Raw genomic sequence first — 20782 nt, 5'->3', positions numbered from 1 at the left:
CAGAAGGTTTATGCTGGTAGCTGAGAACAGGCATGCATGAGCAGGGCTTGGGCTCCCCAGTCCCAGCCTCAGCTTTGATGGGGCTAGCACCACGACAGCATAGATACCAGTGAGTTCCCTGGGGCTTTATGATCCCCTCTGCCAAACGGGCAGCCTGTTGACACCTTGCTCCTCAAGTGCATCAAGAGAATTGCCACATACTGAGCTCACAGGAGTCCTCAGCAAGAGTTGCTGCCTGAATGCCAGGTAGAATTGTGCCATAAAAAAGCCACAGGAGTCAACAGAAAGCTGCCCAAAATTTCTCTGAAAACTGGTGCTGAACAGTGTGTATCTAAACCACTTGAAAACATGCTGTGTACTTTTAAGAGAGGGTCCCAGAGTAGCCAGCAGAGCCCATTATAGCCACCTCTCTGGGGCCACTTATCTTTATACTCTGAAAAGAGTCTGCACAAGGAGGAAGTATGGAGCAACTCCTCAGGCGGTTCACACACGCTTTCCCCACCCACAGACTGGTTTTGCATGGGTGCAACAGGGGAGTGTATGTGCAATAGGGGACAGATGTACTGCAAGTGACTTGTGTACACGAGGCAAACCAGCCAGCCTTGTAACTAAAACCTCTCATCCGTTTGGAAAACATTTTGGAGAGGAACTGTGTCCTCAGACAGGTCTGCCTGCCCGCTTGGCTGTGCAGACCACATCAGTGCATGGCTATGTGGGTGTCGGTGTCACCAGGAGCGCCGGCACAGCCTTGTACGTGTCAAATTTAGAAGAGACTGGAAGCATTTCAGTGGGCACTGTACAAACATCAGCAGTCTGATCTTGGGACTTCAGACAAAACCGAAGGAAATGGCGTGTAAAGGCCCCCCTTTTTGTTCCTGTTTGATCAGGCACTCCAGCTGCCTCGTCCGGTGTTCCTGCTGCTGCCTGTGGGGTGTTGCATGCTATGGGTTGAGTCTTTGGGCTTGGCCCAGGGGAATTCCCATGTAAGTATTTGCAGTTGTGGGAGACAGCCCAAGCATCCAGGCTGGCCAGGAAAAATGCAAAAAAGCCCTGCAATGATACCTCTGTGTCCCTGCGTGAGCAGCCTGTTGACATGCACACAGATTCGTCCAGGCTGAGCATCTAAGGCCCAGCGCAGCTGGGAAATGCCTCTTTGGGTTGATGGAGGTCACATAGGGTGTTTGCTCATGCCTCAGGTGGCTCTTCTGTCCCCCCGCCCCGCCTGGCAGCACAGGCATCTTTGCAGTCACCATTTTCCCAAGACGACAGCAGCGGATCCCAAAAGTTCCTTGTGGCTGTAATGTCTGGATCCCTGTGAATGTACATACGTTAAGGACAGTACATGTGCATACACATCGCAGTTTGTCCTGTCGTGTCTGTGCAGAGCTCACTCTCGAGAAGGGATGTTTTGCTTTCTGGAGAGGGCAGAATTGCAGCCCTTCCCCTGTCTGACCACCCACCTCTCACCTCCCCAAGCAGAAAGCCTGCCCAGGTTGCTCTGGTGGAGTACCAAAGTCCTGGTCCCGTGTCCCCTGGGGGCAGAGGGGTGACTTTCCCACAGCTAATGCCATCTCCTCCCTTTTCTTAAGGCGCCATCAGCCATCTGTCCTGCGCACAGAACAGCCAGGGTGCTAGTGTGTTAAAATGGCTTTCTGGGGGTGAAGGAAAAAAAATACGGGTGGGTGGGAAGAGGAGGCTGGGAGGGGGCAAGAAGCAAGTAGTAATTGCTGTCTGCATCGTCGGGAAGACGGCACAGCACGCTGAGCAGCAGTCGTGGGCTGGTTTTGAGCTGTGCCACTGGGTCTTGGGACTCGGGGATGTTACCTGGGCAGCACCTGGCAGAGAGGGCGGGCAACAGCCTCCCGGGCGAGGTTTGTCCTCCCTTACAGCGCCGTGTTGTGGCGCACCGCTGCTTGTGGGAGAGGGCTCGGAGCCCTCCACCAGCCAAGGGTGTTCCCTGGGGCTGGGGAGGGACAGCTAATGGTGCAGCACCCCCTTGGCAAGCCCTTCCAGCCCCTCTGGACCCACCCTGACACACAGGGCCGGCAGGAACACACCGCAACATGCCCTGACAGCTGTCAGAGCCAAAGGTGCACAGTGTGGCCCCTGTGACAAACTGTGGCAGTTTGCCACCAACCTTTGCAGGAAGAACAGAGGCCACAAGACCCTGTGCACCAGCCAGCCCTGTCTCCAGCCACCCAGGCTCTGCTGCTGTGTGCCGGAGGGCAAGGGGAGGAGAGGGCTGCTTTGGGCTGGAGGAAGACCTCCGGGGGACTTCTGGTCCCTTCCAGGCCACCCTCACATTCATGCCAGGTTGCTCAGGGTATTCTGACTAGTTTTGAGTACCTCTAAGGGCTGTCCCAGCTCCGTAGGACCTACCTGGCCGGTGGCACTTGCCCCATGTGAGGACACAGGGCCTGTCTGTGTAGGTGACGATGGAGTGGTGCATGTGTTACCCCTCTCTCCCATCCGTTCTGCTGGAGGTGCCTGGGCTGGGCAAAAAGCCACGTTAGATGAAGAAGGCCTGAAGGGTGAGACCCCCCGACACAGCTGAGGTTGCAGGGTGGGGACATCTCTCATTCTCTTTTTGTTTGTGTTCGTTTTGTTTTTAAAACAGGTTATTACATTGTATCCAGGACAGCTGGAGGCTGGAAATGAGTTGGTACCTTTCCTGTTTATGTTCGGCTTAAAAAAAAATAAACCACACTGACTTGCTATACCTGCTGCCTCAGTGTGCTGCCTGAGCCTCCTGCCTCTCCAAACCACGGCGCTGTCTCTTGAAAGCGGTTTGCTCTTCCTCTGCGCCCGTGGGAGGCTGCTGACATGTCACTGCCGGGGAGCAAGATGGTGACAGAAACACCCCCGTCTGCACCGGGCCCCACCAAACCTGCCCAGTGCTGCCGCTGCCTCTCGCTGCCCGCCAGCCCTGCACTGCCTGGGGGGCACAGCCAGCGCATCTGCCCCTCAGCAGGGCTGCCTTTCTTTGGGGGCTCCTGTGTCACCCCCTTTTGAGGGGCTCCTGCGTCACCATGCTCTCTGGCCCCCAGCCTCTGGGTCCCTGGGGTCTCCCCAGCACCGGGGATGGGAAAAGCCAAAGGGCTCCTGCGGGAGCTGGGGTTCTGGCTGCTGCAGCCCGTCCCAGGGGGAGACCCCCGCCGGGCAGCGGGTGGGGGCCACGGGGGCTGCTCTGTGCCCCTCTCCTTGGGAAGGAGCCCAGCGGGGCCACACACCGCCCACCGCCGCGAGCGGGCACGACCAGCTGCTTCAAGTGCCACCAGCGCATGAAGGAGCAGCCCCGGCTCCCAGAGGGTCCCATCCACACCGCCACCCCCTCCCCGCCCCCCCGCTCCCCTCCCGCCCCCGGGGGTGGGGCTGTTAACTCTGGAACCTAACGACGGCGCGGCGGCGGGGAGCTCAGGGACCCGGGGGAGCCGCGCCACCGCCGCCGCCGCCTCCCTCCCGGTGGCGCCCGCCCTTATAAGCGGCGGCGGCGGCGGAGCGCGGTGCGGCGGCCCGCGGCGCTGCCTCCCGGCACGGCCCGGCCCGGCCCGGCATGGGCTCCGCGCACTCCGTGCCCGCCGAGATGCGGGAGCTGGCGGACAGGACCGGCTGTGAGTATCGCCCGCCCCTCCCCCGCTCTGAGCGGCCTGGGGGCACCCTGGCCGGGCCCTGCCCGCTGCGCACCCCCCCCACCCCGGGGGGGGGACCGGCTGGCCTAGTCCGCAGGGGACGTGTCACCGCGGGGAGGGGGTGCAGGCGTGTCACTCGGGGGATGGAGGGGGCTGTGGGGGCATGGCACTGGGGGATGGTGTGGGGAAAGGAGCGGGATGCAGGTGTGTTGCCAGGGGCAGGGGGGATGCAGCTGTGTCACCCACAGGGATGCACCCACGCACCCCCGTGCCGCACTGCACGCCAGGGCGTCGAGCGCGCACACGTGTGAGCCCCGACGGCACTTTGCCCACCCACACTGCTAGTGCAAGGAATTGTCCCCACAGGGCTGTTTTGCCCAGGAGCCAGCGCTGCCATCCAGTGATGCTCTTGGGGCTGGGATGGTGCACAGCAGCCGGTGGTGCAGGGGGAAGGGACCAGTGGGCTGGGGTCTGCAGTGGGGCTGTGGCCTAGGGCTCCACGCAGGGCTCGGTGCATGTGTTGTGACCCCCTGGGAAGTGTCATCACTCCAGGATGCCCCGGGACATGGCCAGCTCTGGGCCCAGAGGTCGGGATGCTCCTGCCTGGTTCCTCCAGCCCCTGCCATACTGGGAGCAGGCTGGGATGGGGGCAGGCTGGAGGGCAGCAGCTCTGCCCGCGGCCAAAGGATGCGCTGGGGCTGAGAGGGTCCAGCAGTTCTTCCCAGCCCTGCCACTGACCCCATGGTCACCTCTCCCTTCCTCCTCTCACTCCTCCTCCCCCAGTAAGGGCTGAGCACCCCACTGGGCACCCCACAATCTCAGCCCTCCCCATGGGCAGGTGCCTGGGGAGTCCCTGGGATGCGAGGGTGGTGAGGAGGTTTTGGGCACCACCTTGGCCTGGGGATGCTGCCAGGCAAGTGCAGCCAGGTTGGCTGCAGCAGGCAGCTCCCACGCAGGCAGCGCTGCCCGTCGGCCTTTCCCGAGCACCTGCCCGTGGGAGGCACCTGCCTGACGCCCGAGTGCCCCCATGAATCAGTCCCTGAGAAGGGTTTACAAAGGCAACACCTAAAAAAGTTTCATCGAAACCAGAGGTCAGCAGGAGGGAGGAGTGCGGTGACCCCGTGCCACCACCAAGGCACATGTAGCGTGCTGCTGGCAGGCTTCACTGGGCTCCCGCCGCGCTGCGGCTGCTGCTAGAAAAACCTGGGCAATGCGAGGGGTTTTTTACAGGCTTGCTGCTGCAGTAGGCCTCCCTGCAGGTCCCCAGGATGTGCCCATGGTGTGTTCCCTTGCCTTCTTGCCGACTGCAGCCCAGAAGCTGCAGGAGCACCGGCAGCTGCCTGCTCAGGGCCGTCGGGGCTGGTCCCCATCCCTGCTGCCACGTGCTTGGTCACAAAGCTGCAGCAAAGGCGTCTGTCTGGTGCCAAAGGGGCTCTTCCCAGGACGATGAGACCTTTTCCTGCACCAAGGCTGGTCCTGCAAGGCAAAACACCACACAGGGAGGGCAGCGTGGGGCTGAGTCCCTCCAGTGCATCTCTTCCCCAAGGGATGCCCTCTGCCATAGGCTGGAAAAGGGCAAACCCAGTGCCCTTCGGTTTAAACACCATTTTTTTCCCCTGTAGCGTAGGTTGCTGTGCTTGGACACGGGCCTGCAGCATCAGAGCGCTGAGGATGTTTCTCAGTGCCACGAGCAGCCCCTGCTGCCCTTGCGCTAGTCCTCCTTGCAGGAAAGCCTTTGCCCTTTGTGCAGGTGCAGCTTTTTCTCTGGAAAGCAGTTGAGCACTGCCGCTCTTCGCAGGGCAGTGCGGTCCTCGGAGACCTGCCAGCACTGCAGCCCTGTGCTGCAGCTCAGAGCTGGGGGAGGAAGACCTGGGTTTGGGGAAAGAGGGAGGAAGAGCCCTCTTTTTTGCCTTGTGGCTGTGGGCTGGATGCGGAGCTGGGCTGGACTGATCATGAGCATCCAGCCAGCGACCCCTGTGTTTCGTCATGTCAGTGTCCGGGACATTTTTCTGAAAGATCAAAGACTTTGGTGTGCATTCAAGTCCCAGATGCTGAAGGCTTAGTGGCCCAGCTGCTCCCATGGTGATGGTGATGTTGTCAAGGGAGAAAGTGAAAGGTCACTTCTTCATGGCCAAAACTGGAAAATCTGGACTTCACATCCAGAGAAAATTTCCTTGTGTGTGTGGACAGCAGCAGAGCACCAGCCAGAGAGGGATTAGGGAAAATAAACATCATTTGGGTGAATCAGTGGTACCCATGCAGCCAGGCATCACTGCCTGCACGCCAGCGGGTTCAGAGGGGGACCCCCCCAAAGCCCATCCAGGGGCTTAAATGGCCTCATCCTGCAAAGGGGCTGGCAGCTGCCAGCGCAGGCAGAGAGCCGGGGCAGGCACAGAGCCCCAGCAACAAGCACAGATGGGTTTTCCAGTCCATTAATAGAGGTCTGTAAATGCTCAGCCTTACTGATCAATACAGCTTCTATTTCAAGGCTGCGAAACAACAGTCAGAAGCAGAGCAAAGGACATTATTTAAACATAATAAAAGAGAGAGAGGGAGCCAGGCAGCAAGCACACCAGCTCAGCATTGACCTGTTGTCTTTCAGCTGCCACAATTAACCATTTGCAACCCTTCAATTACAGTTTAACATGCTTTTATCTTTCTCCACACTGCTGGGAAAGGCTCATGACCAACTGCTGGTGCAGCCCTGCCTCATGCCCAGCTCTGGGCCAGGGCCGCAGCGAGCGCGTGGGTCAAGCTGGCGCCCAGACAGACTCCACCAGCTCGTGCAAACAGAGCTGCAAGGCACTTCCCTGGCTCCTGGGAATGGTTACTGTCAATATTTGTACGAGAGAGTCCTGCTCTGCATGTCTTCGGAGGGTTGTAGAGCATGGTTACAGCCTGTAGAGAATAGCTGGGGAAAAAATAAAATAACCTGTGTCAGGGGATTAAGGAGGTGAAAAGATGCTGCTGAGCCTCATGTTGTAACCTCAGCGCTTGTGGGTTTCAAAGCAAGGCTGCCGGGCTGCCTGCTTCCAGCCCCTGCCCCAGGCCGATGCTCCAGCAGCACCCACCTTGGTAGCTCGTGGCTCCCCGGTGCCCCAGCTCCCCCCAGGAAGCAGCAGCCAGGCTTTGCTTCTTGGGTGCCACTGGCATCTCCATGTTCAGCCTTTCCTCTGCCCTGCCAAAGCACAGGTAGCTGCTGTCAGCTTTGAGTTTTCTGGTTTTTTTCATGTTTCCTGTCACCCGGAGCACACGAACCTCCCCATGTCCCAGGCTGAGATGTGCTCCCTGGGCACGGCTCCTGCCCGTGGTGGCAACAAACCCCGAATTAAATGGTCAAGCCTGTTTGAAGGCTCTGCTGCCAAGGATCCTGAACTGGGGAGGGTGGGATCCTGCGGTGCCATGCCCTGCCATGCAGTCTGGGCCAGGGGAGTTTCTGCAGACCAGGACTAGTGATAAACCAGCCTTTGGCATCGCCCTGTCACCCTCCAGCAGTGAGAAAGGGGCAGAGCACGTGGGGACTGGCACAGCAAGGTGGACCTTGCAGGGCTGCATAAAGCCATCAAAGGGAAAAGGGCACGGGTACAACTGTGCCAAGGCGTGCCCAAGACACTGCTCCACTGCCTGGGGTGGGGTGGGAGCCGGCAGCCTTTTGGCTGTTGCCAGATGGGGTGGGCTTTGGTGGTGTCCACAGGGAACAAGCTTTGCAACAGGTTTGGGTGCCCACCAGTCTCCTCATGTTACTGGGCAGGACCTGAGGTCTGCAGATGGGTGTCCCAGGGGTGTCCCAAGGGCTGCCCAGTGTCCAGGGAGCTCACCTGCCCCTGTCACCTTTCTCTTTTCCCCCAACAGTCACCTCTGAACAGATCGAGCACCTGCACCGGCGATTCAAGCAGCTGAGCCAGGACCAGCTAACAATCCGGTACGGCGCTTCCATCTCCACCGCCGAGGCGATACCTGCCCTGCTGGGAGCTGCCCACAGCATCACCTGCAGCACCTGCCTTCCCTGGGCTGCTGGGGGGTGCCCCGCCAGGACACCCAGCTCTCTGGGCTGCGAGGACAAGCGTGTCCTTCCCAGCCATCCCACAGCCGTGCCACACTGACTTTCTGCCATGTGGCATTGCAAACAATATGGGGAAAAACAAGCGGTGACGCAGTGGCATGAGAGCAAGGTTGCTCCCACCGAACATCCCACTTCCCCCAGCTTTAAAATCAGTTCTGGGGAAGGCAGTGAAAAGTCCCTATGCAGCAGCTATGGTGGGATTTGCAGTTGTCCTTTTCCCCCTCCTCGGCATCTGTGCAGGCACCAAAGCCGTGACTCTGCTTCCTCGGGAAAGCTCTGGCACGTCCCACCAGCTTCGCCAGCCATGCGAGGAGCCAGCACGGGCCAGGGAGCCCAGCTGCCCTCGGCTTCCCCCCCCGCCAGAGATTATTTCTTGGCTCATTTGCTTTATAAAAAGTTGATAGCGAACGACGAGCACAGGCTCAACCTGGTGTCTGTGCACACAACACGGGGTGGCAGCAGGATGCAGAGGGACGGTGCAGGGCAGAGGAAGCCGATGGCGGGGGGGACAGCAGGAGCTACTTCTGTCACCTTGTCAAGTCCCATTCGGGACCTGATTCCTGGGAAAACTCTTTGAAAACCAGGCAGCTGATTGCAGGCTGAGCCACGAAAGAGCTCCAGCATGGGCCTCAAGCTGTTGTGTCCCAGTGCTTCCCAAAGACCCATTTTAGTGGGGACAGAAATCCCCCCTAGCTGCACCAAGCAGAGGCCAATGTGGCAGCACAGCTGCCTTTCAGTCTGAATTGAGGCAAAGAGGGGTTTTCATGCAAAACCTTGTCTTTCTTCTCATGATCGCTTTGGAAAAATGAGGTTGGAGCTTCTGCTCCAGCCCTTCAGTGACTGTCACAGCATCTCCCTCCTCTGCGGCTCCCTCACGCTTTGGGCTGTCTCTGTTTCCTTTGCAGCAAGGAGAATTTTGACAGCATCCCCGATCTGGAGTTCAATCCCATTAGGGGGAAAATTGTCCATGCCTTTTTCGACAAGCGGTAAGAACATCCCCAGCATCGTGGGGAGGGTCGGGGTAATGGGTTTATCCTCTGAAAGCAGAACGTGGCTGGACAAAGAGCTTCTCCCTAAAGGCTGGGATGGAGCCAGGGTGAAAACTAGGTATTTAAGCTGAGTCTTAGGGAAAACCCAGTCCTAAAGCTTCGCTCTGGCAGGCGGCCAGGGTGGGGGGGTGGGGGTCCTGGCTGCCTGTCACTGGTGGCTCCACTCTTGGCAGGAACTTGCGGCAGGAGTCGGATGGGCTGGCGGACGAGATAAACTTCGAAGACTTCCTGACCATCATGTCCTACTTCAGACCCATCGAGATGAACATGGATGAGGAGCAGCTCGATCGATTCCGGAAAGAGAAACTCAAATGTGAGGCTTTCCCAAAGCCCAGGGCGCTGGGGGTTGGGTGGAAGGGGCTCCCCTCACCCTGCCATACTCCTCTCATCCCTCCCAGTCCTCTTCCATATGTACGACTCGGACCATGACGGGAAGATCACGCTGCAGGAGTACAGAAATGTAACGTATGGTCCCTCCCGCCCCAACAACACTGAATTCCTGGCCTGGGCTTTGACCCGCTGCCTTGTAGGTGGTGGAGGAGCTGCTGTCAGGAAACCCCCACCTGGAGAAGGAGTCGGCACGGTCCATCGCCGACGGGGCCATGATGGAGGCAGCCAGCATCTGTGTGGGACAAATGGTGGGAGCCGGTTCCTTGCTCTGCCGTGGCACAGAGGCACCGTGATGGTATCAAAAATGGGGCCGGAAGGTGTCCTTCCTGTCTGGGGCATCTCCGCTGTCCCTGGGCTGCTTTGGCTGAAGAAGATTATTTTTTTTTTGCAGGCAGCAGCTTTCAGGGGTTTTGTTTTCCATTAAAAGAGCCCAGGGAGGATAAGCAAACAGCACCCCATAAAGCACCATCCTCAGTGCTTAGGGCTTTAGTGTTTATAAAAAGGGCAGCTCCTTGCAGCCATGGTGGTTCTGGGAACCAGTTTTGGGCTGGCCATGGGTCACAGCGTGGGGCCAGTGCTGTGCCTGTGGGAGACATGTCCCACAGCCCCTGGGGATGCACCCAGTGCCCCGAGGCCCCCACCCCATCAGCACGGGCCAGCTGTAATGTTTTCTTTCTCACTGCACACAGGGGCCGGACCAGGTGTACGAGGGCATCACCTTCGAAGACTTCCTTAAGGTTGGTGGCATCTGCGCTTGTCTCTCCAGGGGGAGGGTGACAGGCTGTCACAGGGACCTGGGTGTTTGGCCCCCCGCCCCGCTCACCCCCTTCGCCTTGCAGATGTGGCAGGGGATTGACATCGAAACTAAGATGCATGTCCGCTTCCTCAACATGGAGACCATCGCGCACTGCTACTGATCTCAGCTCCCTCCTGACATGCCAAGGAGGAAGAGGAGGAGGAAGAGGGAGGACTCTGCAGCAGCTCCATGTTCCTGGCACCAAGCGCTTTGTACCCGCCTGCGTGCCTGTCCCGCAGTGGGGCTGCCTTCTACTCTCTAGATACATAAGAGGCTTTTATCTGTAATAAAATATTTCTCTTTTTACTCCTTGCTGAGAAATACTCTGTCCATCCATCGCCCAGGGCCTGGTGGGGTGTCCTCCTGTGCAGAAAGCCTCCACAAATTCTGGTGTCCCTGTAAATCTGAATTTTTAGCCTCTGCCATGTGCTGCTCTGAGGAAGGAGCTGCCCAGCTCATGCTGTGAGACCCCGATCCCCATGCCATGGGGAGTGTGTGCAGGCAGGAATGGGGATGCTGGGGGGCAGGAGATGAAGGCAGCATCCTCAGCACCTGGAAGAAAAATCACATCCTGCTCTGCATCCCACAAGATGCTGAAGCCAGAGAAAGTGGCAGCAGCACAAGGAATAACCCCAGTTTATACCAAAACCAGCCACCTTGGCCGCACCTGCTGGCCGGAGCCAGGGAGGAGGGGCCGTGTGGGACCATGCTGGGACCCAGGCTTTGCAATCGGCATCCCCCATCGAGGCTGGGCCGCAGGCAGCAGGGATGCAGGGACATGGAGACGTGGGCTCCTGGCAGCCGGGCGGCTCCTGCCCCCACATGTTCCCGCTAGAACACGGCACCGGAGATAAGGGTTTGTTTACTGGTATTAATAACTGGATGGCTCGAGGCGGATTTCTGTCTCTAAGGCAGCCTGAGCTGGGAAGGGAGGGGGAGAAAAAAGGGCAATGGTTATTTTTAGAAAAGCTGGAAAGATTTGTTTGTTTTTTCAAAAATAGCTTCCCCTGGTGACATGTATGCTCGATGGAAAAAAAAACCCTGCTGCAGCAAGCAGACAGCAGTGCATGAGTAAAGGTGCAGGGAGCAACGGATGTGCAGCCACACACAGCCCCGGCATCAGCCCCCTCTGTCCCCACGGGCAGCGAGTGCCTAGCATCTCCCTGGCTCAGTGAATGAACAGTTTCTCCTTCTGCTCCGCATTAGTGAGGGCTTCTGCACTGCCCAGGCATTCCCCCACTGAGGGCACAGCTATGGACTTGCCCTTGCAAGGTTTTGCAGCTTTGCCCCTCTAAACCCCCCCGCACTCCATTCACAGCTGCTGGAGCACAGCCCCGGCACTGGAGCAGCTCTTCAGAGCCCGCAGCAGGAGAGCAGCAGCCCAGTGAAGGACAGCCCTTCCCTGCAATGCAGTCCTGTCCTGGAGAGACCTGTGCTGCTCGGCAGCACCGAGGAGAGGACAGGCTGGAGCTGACCCGGCTTTGCAGGGAGCCACAGGGATGGAGACAACCGTGCCTCGCAGCTACAGGCTTGGGGGTGCCAGCATGTCCAGGCTGGGTGTGCCACAAAGCCTGTGGTGTTGGCTGAGCTGTTGTGGTGCTGGCACGTGGTGCTCGACCTGGGTTGGGTGGCAACAGCCAGGGCCAGTGCCGGTGCTGGGGGCAAGGCTGAGTGCCAGGCTGGCGGCAATGGAGCCCCCAGCTCTTCCCAGTGCAGCCTTTGAGGCCCCGAGGGTCTCCCGGTGCTGCCCAGAGGCAGCCACAGCCTCATCTGTGCATCCAGGGCTCTGGGGCTTCAGCCCTGCTCTCCTCCCGCTCCCCTGGACACCTCCATCTCCCGGGCTCAGGCCCAGCCGCACGGCATCAGCACCGTCGGAGCGGAGGGTCAGTGCCTGACCTCCCAGCTGAGACTGAGCCTCCTCCTCCTCCTCCCTGTGCCAAGCCCTCGGTGCTCCCTGCCCTCCCCACCCACACAAGAGCACAACATCCAGCTTCTCCTGAAAGCCACAGCTTTCAGGAAGATCCAGGCTCCTTCCTCCCTCTTCTCACAGGAATTACCATACAGATGCTACAGATCCATCCCGCTCCACAGGCCAGCTGTGGGCTCCATCCTGCGCTTCACCCTGATCCTAGCAGCAGCCGTCTGCATCGGAAAGGCCCTTTGCCACCCTGGTGGGACTGCCCTTGCAAAGCCCTTGCTGCTGCTGCTGCTGCTGCTGGGGCTGACATGAGACCACGTTCCCACTCCCTCTCCACGCTGTGGTTTATCATGGAGGAGACATCAGTGCTTCTTGCAGCCGGCAAGGGCTGGGTACCCTGTGCAGTGCAGGGGAATAGAGGGCAGGAGGACCGAAGAGTATCAATTAGAGGGAAATTATTATCACCTGAGCTAATTAGCCATCCCCCTACATATTTTGATAGGTGGCAAGGAGAGCATAGGAGCATAGGAATTGCAGGGATGTGGAGGCAGGACCCAAAACAAATTGGCTGCAGCAGGGTTTTTTGGCCTTTGCTTGTGTTTGTCTTCTCTGTGGGAAAAGGGATGAAGATGAGAGTAGGAGGGAGGGCTGCACAGAGTGGATGAAAGGGTGAGTGGAACGGGAGGGACTGGGGAAAATAAGCTCCCTCCTCATCCCAGCAAACGGCTGGTGATAAAGGCCAGGAGCCCCAAGTCTGCACGCAGCCCTGCCCACAGTAACACTTCCTCCAGGTGGGCAGGAGCATCACCCTGATGGCTAGCAGAGAGCCAGGGCATCGTAATGCTGTGTTGATTTTATGCATGGCAAAACCCAGTGAGATGTAGGATAATAATTCTGTAAAGCGCAGGAAAAACTGGCAGAGAGTTAGGAAATCTGGCAAGGGCAATGCTTCTGCTGCAGACCACGGCAAAATCCTGCAAAGCCCAGAGCGTTTGATAAGGATAATAGTTCTGTTACAGGGCAGAGCAAGAGCTGCCAAGATGCTGAGGCCTGTGATGTGGCACCAAGCTCTGTTGCAGACCGCAGCGGTGGTCAGCAGAGGGTAATTGGAAAATTGAAGCTGTTTGCTGCGTGTCAGAAAACTCGGGGAAGGCTGATACAGGCTGAGCAGTGTCTGGGAGAGAGCAGCGAGCTGTGGCTCTGCGGGAGCAGGACCAAGTAGCCCCTGTCACTGCAGGGCAGGTGCCCCCAGCAGGTCTTGGTCTGGCACAGAGGGAAGGGGTAGTTTGTCCCATCTCACCACCCCCACCCCTCTCTCAGCCACAGCGGAGTTCAGGAAAGGCAGGAGAGAGGGAAACCTGCCCGGGAAGGGTGGGAGGTGCAGGAGGGCAGCACAGGAGCACCCAGTGATGGAGCTGGGGCAGCTGGTTGCAGTGGGTATTTGTAAGCTAAATTCTGAGGCGCTCACCCTTCCTTCGAGTGGCACCCCCCGATGCAGAGGTGACACAGGAGCTGACACAGGAACTGCCCCACCAGGGAAGCCAGCAGCTGCCTTCCACGGAGATGCATTTGGCCCAGAGGCTGAAGGTCCAGATTTCTGGCCAGAAATCTGCCAATGGCACAAATCCTGATCTGGAACAGGCACTTGCCCCACTAGTTTCTACTGCTTAATCCATCGGTACGTCATCTGCTTATGGGGTCTCCAGCACTGCGGCCCCATCTTCCCTTCAGCAGCAGGGGCTGGTCTTGGAGGTATGAGTGACTGGTAGGCACTGGGAGGACACCAGCACTGGCCAATATATAGCTAAAGGGGTTAGAACCATCCATGGAAGGGAGAAGAGAGTGTCCAAATGTTGCTGGAAGAAAAAGAGGGGGCAGAGGGGTGTAAAGAAGTGATTTTTGCACCACCACAGCTCACCAATAGCACATGCAACCGGGATGGGGAATGGCAGAGGCACCTACGTCTCTGGATAGGGACCCGAGAGCAGGAAAGGCCCCCGGGCAGGAGCGGGGGAGTGCTGCTCTGCGGAGCTGAGCTGCAGGAAGGAGAGAGCAGCTGGAGACCCCTCAGCCCCTCGCTGCACAGAGCGCCCACTGTTCCTCCTCCCACCGCCCCACAGCATGGAGAGAGGGGTGGCAGCGCACAAAACGCTGGAATGGCCCTTCTCCCACTGCCAAGGTGGCCAGGGACATGAAACAGAGCACCTTCTTGGAGTCTTCACCAGTGGCTTGGACCCCAGATGCAAGGAGGGACAGCTGGGTTTTTTCCAGTACGGTACTACAGCCAAGTGTGTCCTACCACATCCTTTGCATCAGGCCCGTTTTGCTGTGCAGCACCCGTCATTGTCCCTGAAGGCAGAGCTCCGGAGCCTGGCAGCAGCTGGAGGCGGCGATACAGAGACAGCCTCCTCCTTTGATCATGTCTTCTCTCTGGAGAAGAGCAGGGATGGAACTTACGCCCAGGGATCCTTCACACGAAGACAATGTGAAGACAATCCTCTTTCTTTTGCTAAAGAACACTGTCCGCAACAGAAACCAGGGGTCATTCTCGAGGTTCTTCACCCCAAACTACCTCCTCCCCAGACGCTTTCGGATCCTTCAGCAATCTGCAGCTACCCAGCCCACCCGATGGGCACCAGCCTGGCACGCTGCACCACGCTCTCACACAGCGTGAGCCCTCACCTTCAGACCTTCTGTTGGGCTCTGCCTGCTCGACCCACACCACCGATCCAACATGTCCTGACTGCAGCTCCTCAACCCGGACCCCACCACTGGGCACCACCCACCTCAGAAAAGATGTCCCCTCCTTGAGCAATACCCTTTGCCTCTGGGATGCCACGGGGGTCTGCCAAGAGTCCACCTTTGCCCCTGCCTATCACAAACTGGTAGCACTAAGTCCTAGGAAGCTCCCAGATGGGAAATCCAAAGGTGGCATCTCTCTCTGGTGAAGCTTGGATGGTGACTCCATTCTTGAAGTTATCAGGGAAGAGGCTCCATTTAAATGTCACCTAGCCCTGGCAAAGACGTAAACAGCCACGACTGCACTTGCTGTGCTCCAGCACCCACTTCAGCACAGCATTAATGACTTACCAGTGAAGTAGGACAACATCCCTTTTCAGAACAAAAATTAAACTCCCAACATGGATACTCTCCAACAGCCTAAGTGCCCTCATTTGCATTATGAATGCTAGTTAAACACATACACACTCTTCTGCTGTTGTGCAACCTTCCTAAATGAATTCCAGTGATTGGAAAAACAAACCAAAAGGACCACCCTCCAATCCACCCAAAGGAGCTGCCTGCAGACTGTGAGCCAACAAAACGGTGACTGTGGGGACAGAGAATTTCTTTTTCCAAGGTGATGCCAGCCTTCCAGTATCTGGATGGGTTGATGTTTGGTCCCCAGTGAACCTATTAAGTCAAATGCAGGTGCCACAAAGCATTTGTTTTCTAGCAGCTCTGTGAGTGCCATGGTCAAGGAGCAGTACAGAAGCAGCCGCGCCACAGGCAGTGCAGGAGAGGCAGAGTGCGGAGGTGGACCCCAGGAGAAGGGCTCAACACAGGCGGGCACAAGACAAACTTATCTGCTGCTTGCAGCAGGGAGATGAAGAAAGAACAAAGCTGCCCTGAGATAACGAGGTAAGATAAGGAGAGACTGAGTAGGAACTAGCCAAGGGTGTGTTAAGTGAGCCGGGGCAGGAGGTCATGGCACAGAGGGGAAGAGAACAATGACTGCGGAAGCTCCCTCTGCTCAGCCACAGCAGAAGTCACAGGCCTGGATCAACCCACAAAATCATTTGCGCTACAGAAACGATTATTTATTTGACAGGTTTGAGCCGAGCTTTTATCCAAACTGTATGTGTGACACTTCTTGCTCTTCCAGGAATGAAGGGAGGGACCTGGCTTCCCAGAAGGGCAGAAGAAGGAAAAAAAACCCCAAAACAAACAAACAAAAAAGCCCCAACTTCATGAAAGATCAAAGCTTTATGAAAGATAAAATTTTATTGGTCAGACAGAATGACTTTGCCCCTTGCACTTCTTGTACCAGTCCATCACAAGGAAAAAGCTGTTAAAAATCAAAACACATGTGGAAGTTGGCCTAGGGGTGATGGAAGACCACCCCCAAGCCAAAGACAACAAAGAGCTGTGAAATCCATCTCTCCAGGCAGGAGGTGGGCAGCACAAAGCTCTCCAGGGGCTGCCTCGGTGACTGCTTAAGGGTTGAAGTGACAGTCCAGCCCATCGCCCCCCCCCCCCCCCCCCGCTTTGGGCACACTTTCTGCACCCCTCCCCAGCACTGTACTTTTAAATTGATTCCATTACGCTAACAGAACGGTGTTAAGTTAAAACTTAACCTCCATTTAAACTTAGTTTACATAGCTTTGTAAGTTTATAAGGGCAAATCACAACCGTAGAATAGTAAAACATACCCATGCAGGACTTGAGCTCGTTCACCAAACTGTTGTACCTATGTCAGCGCAACCTGGGTTTAAGACAAAGCCTTACTCCTCATTTACACCTGAGGTACCACATCTTACCCTTCGGCACAGCATTAGTACTAGTTACCTGTGCAGAAGGACTGCGGCCAGGTCATCCTTTCTGTTTCACTACACCAACATGATCGATTCCCAGCTCGGAAGCGAGGGCAGTGCTGGAAACTCAAGTGCCATCCATCTCGGGGAAATCCTCCAGGTCTGTGGAGGGGAAGGATCCAGCAAAGAACATACCCGACAGCTAACCCAAGACATGACAGCCTTTTGTTCCAGCGCACAGGGGTTAGTTCACCCTAAGAGACTTATGAACAAAAACCCCACATATGAACATATACAATTAGAAAACATTTAATCCAGAATTTTAGAGACTTAAAAAAATAATTTATTTTAAAATAATTTTGATGCATGTGGCCTGCTGAGATTCCAAGCATCCAGCCAAGGCCAACCATCCCCTCTCCCTCTCTCTCTCTCCATCACAGTCCCCCTCTCCCAACCACCACAACTTTTTGTGCATGGTTTTGTTCCTAGACACATTCTGATGCACTCCAAGGAAAAGCAGAATGAGCAGCTCATTACAAGGAAAAAAAATTTCAAACAAGGCTCAGCAAGATGCTTTTTCCAAATTCTTGGTGAGTTGTTTCCCGCCCCCCGCCCCCCTCAGGATACACATGAACTCCTCAGTGTGCTCCCAGCCTCCCACCACTTCAGCGGTTGCCACTTGGGGCTCTCGCTTCCTGACCGCGTCCTCTGTCAAGCTGGGATCAGCAGCGTTGTTCCCACAAGCAGCAAGAAGGAACATTTTTGTTTACACTGGCGTTCCCTTTCACTCTTCAGACTCTCCGTTCCACCACAGTGGACCTTTGAACATCCGCGCAGCAACATATTTTAGCGACACGCTCAAGGGCAGCTGTACTCTCTGTTCTGCTTTATATCTCCAAGTTTTCGGCAAATGCTCTGTCCATTTGACGTGCCTGCAGCCATCTTTTTGACACTTGTTCCACGTGGATCTCCTTTTTGCCTTTGGCCATGTACCTGGCAGAGGGCTGGACCACAGAAGCCAAGGAAAGCGAGTTACCTAAATGTTATCGTAGGGAACTGCAAGGCCAATGTTGTAGTTGTAACCACTCAGTTCGTCGTAGGAAGAGCGGCAGATAGGAAGGATGCTTTCTACAGCCAGCTGGTCCACTGAGAACTCATAGGCATAAATGATTCCTCGATGCCTGTACAAAACACAACCAGGATGCACCATTTTACCTTAATTATACATTTAAATGGGGAAAAACGAACGAAGTTAGAGATTGCCTAAAGGATCAAAATTCGGTGCTTCAGAAGCTGAATACAACCCCCCATCCCTTCTGCACCAGGGCTGTCTGTGCAATTTTAACAGACAAAACACCCTCCTGCCTCCTTCCAGGGACCCCAGCAAGCCCTGGGAATGAATGGTGAATCATTCACTTCAGTCCTGCAGAGACATGACTGTCATCTGCTGAAACATTTCTGATCTGTTCAGGAAGGGGGAAGATAAATACACTGTGGTTTGATAGTTCAATGAGACATGCTAACAGCCACCTGAGATGCAAATACCAAAACCTGGAGTTTAAATACCAGTAGTTTTCCTTTAGGAGGAGACATCATTACTAATATTTAGAGCAAGGGAAGAGCTGCATTCCCTGTCTGGCTGCAGTGGCCTTTATATTCCCCTGCTGAAAAACAAAAGCATATTTTTTGTGCTCAGAAGTAAATAAAGAGCCAATTCATCAATGGTTTTGAAAGCCTTTTTTTTTTTTTTTTTTTTTAGTTTTATTTTTTAGATGCTATTCTCTATTACTGCTTAGGATCATTGCTCAGGTGCCCAGTGTCCCATTTAAAAATATACAATATAGCAGATTTTCACAGTGCCAAAATCCTACCCTTCAGAGCTGGCTTACTCACTTGCGGTGCACAGTAAGGTCGTCGTCCGTGATGCTGGCGCCTCGGGGAGTTTTCTCATCAGGGATGTTTGCAGTGATGAGACTATGAGAATTAAACCATACGTGGCGGACTGGATGTCTGAAAAATAAACCCCACAGCACTGGGTGAGATGTCACCTGCACTGGGCTTCTAAAATCCAACTGCAGTAAAGGAATCTCACTAGATTAAATAATAATTCATTTAAATCAGCGCCCTCTCTGTGGCCAGAGATGGGGAGCCTGCACCTTTGGCTCTTCCCCCCCTGTCTGGAGCAGCTGAGCGCAGCTTTTATCCCCATCTAGTGGGCTGCTACCAGAACACACGTGGAGCCCAGAAAACGGTACAGATGCTCGGCAGCACACAAGCTGCAAGTGAGCCGGGCTGCCTGCTGGCTTTGCTGCTTTAAGGACTGCAGCGGCACACTCCTAGGAAAAGCAGAATGCTTCCCCAAATGGGAATCCCCCACACCCCTGAACACTGAGCTATGGCTGATTTAGAAATCCACTATATGGCACAAGCTAAGAGGTCTCGTCTTCATTCGTCTTCCTCCCGCTGGCGAATAAACTAACCCTGAACCACTGTAACAGCATTTACTGCTCAGGTAGGAGTAACTTATCTTCTCAGATTAAGGTTGTGGAGATGAGCCATCTTAATGTGTCTCCTGTCATCTCCCTTAGCTTCTGCCCTTGCTTTCCATTCATGACGCTGGGCTGCAGGCACGGATAACACCACACACACCTTCTTATCTACAAAGGCCTTTCTGATTGAAGTGAGCCCTTCTGATTCCTATATAGATCAAACAGTCTTTAAAATGTTTAATCTAATGGTTTCACTTTTAGCATACCCCCAAAGCTCAGATCTGCACTGCCTGCTCTCCTTCTTGACACGCTCATTAGTGCCGCTCCAGGAGACAATCAATGCAATATTGTCCTTAATGCATCAGCCACATCACGATGGGCTTTGTAATTCACAGGGTCAAAAGAGAAGGAGATACCTGCTATTAATCAATGACAACTCCAACTTTAACTTCTCTGACTGTAAATACCTCATCTAGCTCCTCTTTGGGGAAGATGTATTAAAAAAATATATTAAAAAATCAGGATTTATCTGTTCATTTTATTAAGGGTATCACTCAGACTTACAAGGGGCTAAATCCTTGAGGTCTTCATTCAGACAAAGCTAACTCCCTGGGAATTGTGCCTTGATCAGGGGATCGTAATTTGGCTGTAGCAACTAACAGCCTTCCGTCAACTCCAAGATACTTGACCTCTGCTTGTACTTTCAGTACTGTACTTCTTGTGCTTTCAATAGAAACTGGTATTTTAACATTCACATGAGTTTAAATACCAGCTTGGCTTTCATCTTTACAGCTAAAGGAATGTGTGAATGAGGTGAACAGAAGCACACGTATTGTGTAAGGATATAGCAGACAGAGTGTCAGAACCCATCATTCTGAAAACAAGTCAGGAGTCCAGGATTTTAAATCCAAGATTTAATAATGTCAGTACTGGTTGGGGATGGGGCAGGGAGAAGACACTTACTGAACTTCATAGAAAATCCAGGCAAAACATTTCCATGCTCCCTTACATCTACCGAAGCACTCTTTTTAACTAATGAGTAAAAAGCCTAGAACAGCTAAAGGGCACACGCAAAAAAACCCCAAACCAGCACAAGACTCCAGGTGGGGAGGCAATCTGTTCCTAAATCACATGAAAACAGAACTCTCAGAAGCTTTAGAGATGGGTATGTTATCATTTTGGTCCTGGATCATCCCATGCCCACATTCTTCCCGTCAGGCGGATCTGATAAACGCCCTTGCAACAGGAACCCAAGCAGACAAAAAAATCACCTTGCGTGCATTTCCCAGAGCTTCGTGCCCATCCGTTGGTCCCACACACAGACCAAGCCCTCTTCTCCCCCACTGACGATCTTCCAGTCATCCATCTGGACCGCTGACACTCCTAACTGGTGGGCATAGAGGGAGCACAAAGATTCACCTTTGCGGAGATCAAATACCCTGACCCTAAACGAAAGCAAATAAGGAACAGAGATCAAACCAGCTGTGGATCTGCAGTCTGTGGGTTCCAAGAACACAACTGCTTTTGGGGTTATGAAAATACATCTACAAAGACAGTAGTCCCATGGCCACTACAGGGTCAGAAATCCAATACAGCTGACACTTTTCACCACTGCATTTTTACTCTTGAATTCTATTACCAAAGATATTTTAAGGCAGACTTCTTCCACCATAGAGGACCCTTCTGTCTCTTTACAAGTGCTTGGTGATACAAAATTTAAGTGAAATTTGGAGAAAGCTCCCCTATCTGTGCCTCTCAAGATGTTACCAATGCCATGAGGCATAAAATACCATGTTTTGGGCATACTGCTAAAACCCCTTGGTACCTGACCCACGTCTGCTGTGGCCAAGGGCTAGTATTACTATGAGGGTCAAGGAAAGGATTATTATTACAAATATTTCGGAACAGACTCAATG

At 54.9% G+C, this 20782-nt stretch overlaps 2 protein-coding genes across 3 annotated transcripts in view; one reads left to right on the top strand and one right to left on the bottom strand.

Moving 5' to 3' along the window:
• The first annotated feature begins 3402 nt into the window (after positions 1-3402).
• On the top strand, positions 3403-10233 carry TESC (tescalcin). Of its 2 annotated transcripts, none has more exons than XR_008746134.1 (8): positions 3403-3611; positions 7482-7551; positions 8598-8678; positions 8915-9054; positions 9140-9201; positions 9272-9426; positions 9821-9868; positions 9971-10061. XR_008746134.1 is itself a non-coding variant. In XM_055797784.1 (8 exons), the coding sequence occupies exons 1-8, from the start codon at positions 3554-3556 to the stop codon at positions 10046-10048; spliced, it is 645 nt and encodes a 214-aa protein (XP_055653759.1). In that variant the 5' UTR covers positions 3406-3553; the 3' UTR covers positions 10049-10233. The 2 variants fall into 2 exon arrangements, 1 of the variants encoding a protein (XP_055653759.1); XM_055797784.1 differs by having other exon boundaries at positions 3406-3611; positions 9272-9379; positions 9971-10233.
• A 5581-nt stretch (positions 10234-15814) lies between these two features.
• The window catches only part of FBXW8 (F-box and WD repeat domain containing 8), a 53764-nt gene continuing 48796 nt past the window's right edge, over positions 15815-20782 (bottom strand). The window contains exons 9-11 of the mRNA XM_055796986.1: positions 20138-20311; positions 18271-18387; positions 15815-17558 (exon numbers count right to left, since the gene is read on the bottom strand). Coding sequence (XP_055652961.1) covers positions 17414-17558; positions 18271-18387; positions 20138-20311 — 436 coding nt within the window. The 3' untranslated portion in view covers positions 15815-17413. The remainder of the gene's footprint in view (positions 17559-18270; positions 18388-20137; positions 20312-20782) is intronic.

The sequence above is a fragment of the Falco peregrinus genome, chromosome 2, assembly GCF_023634155.1.
Source record: "Falco peregrinus isolate bFalPer1 chromosome 2, bFalPer1.pri, whole genome shotgun sequence".
Taxonomy (NCBI): Eukaryota; Metazoa; Chordata; class Aves; order Falconiformes; family Falconidae; genus Falco; species Falco peregrinus.
Note: the sequence above shows the minus strand (reverse complement) of the source record. Positions and strands in the feature narration are given on the sequence as shown.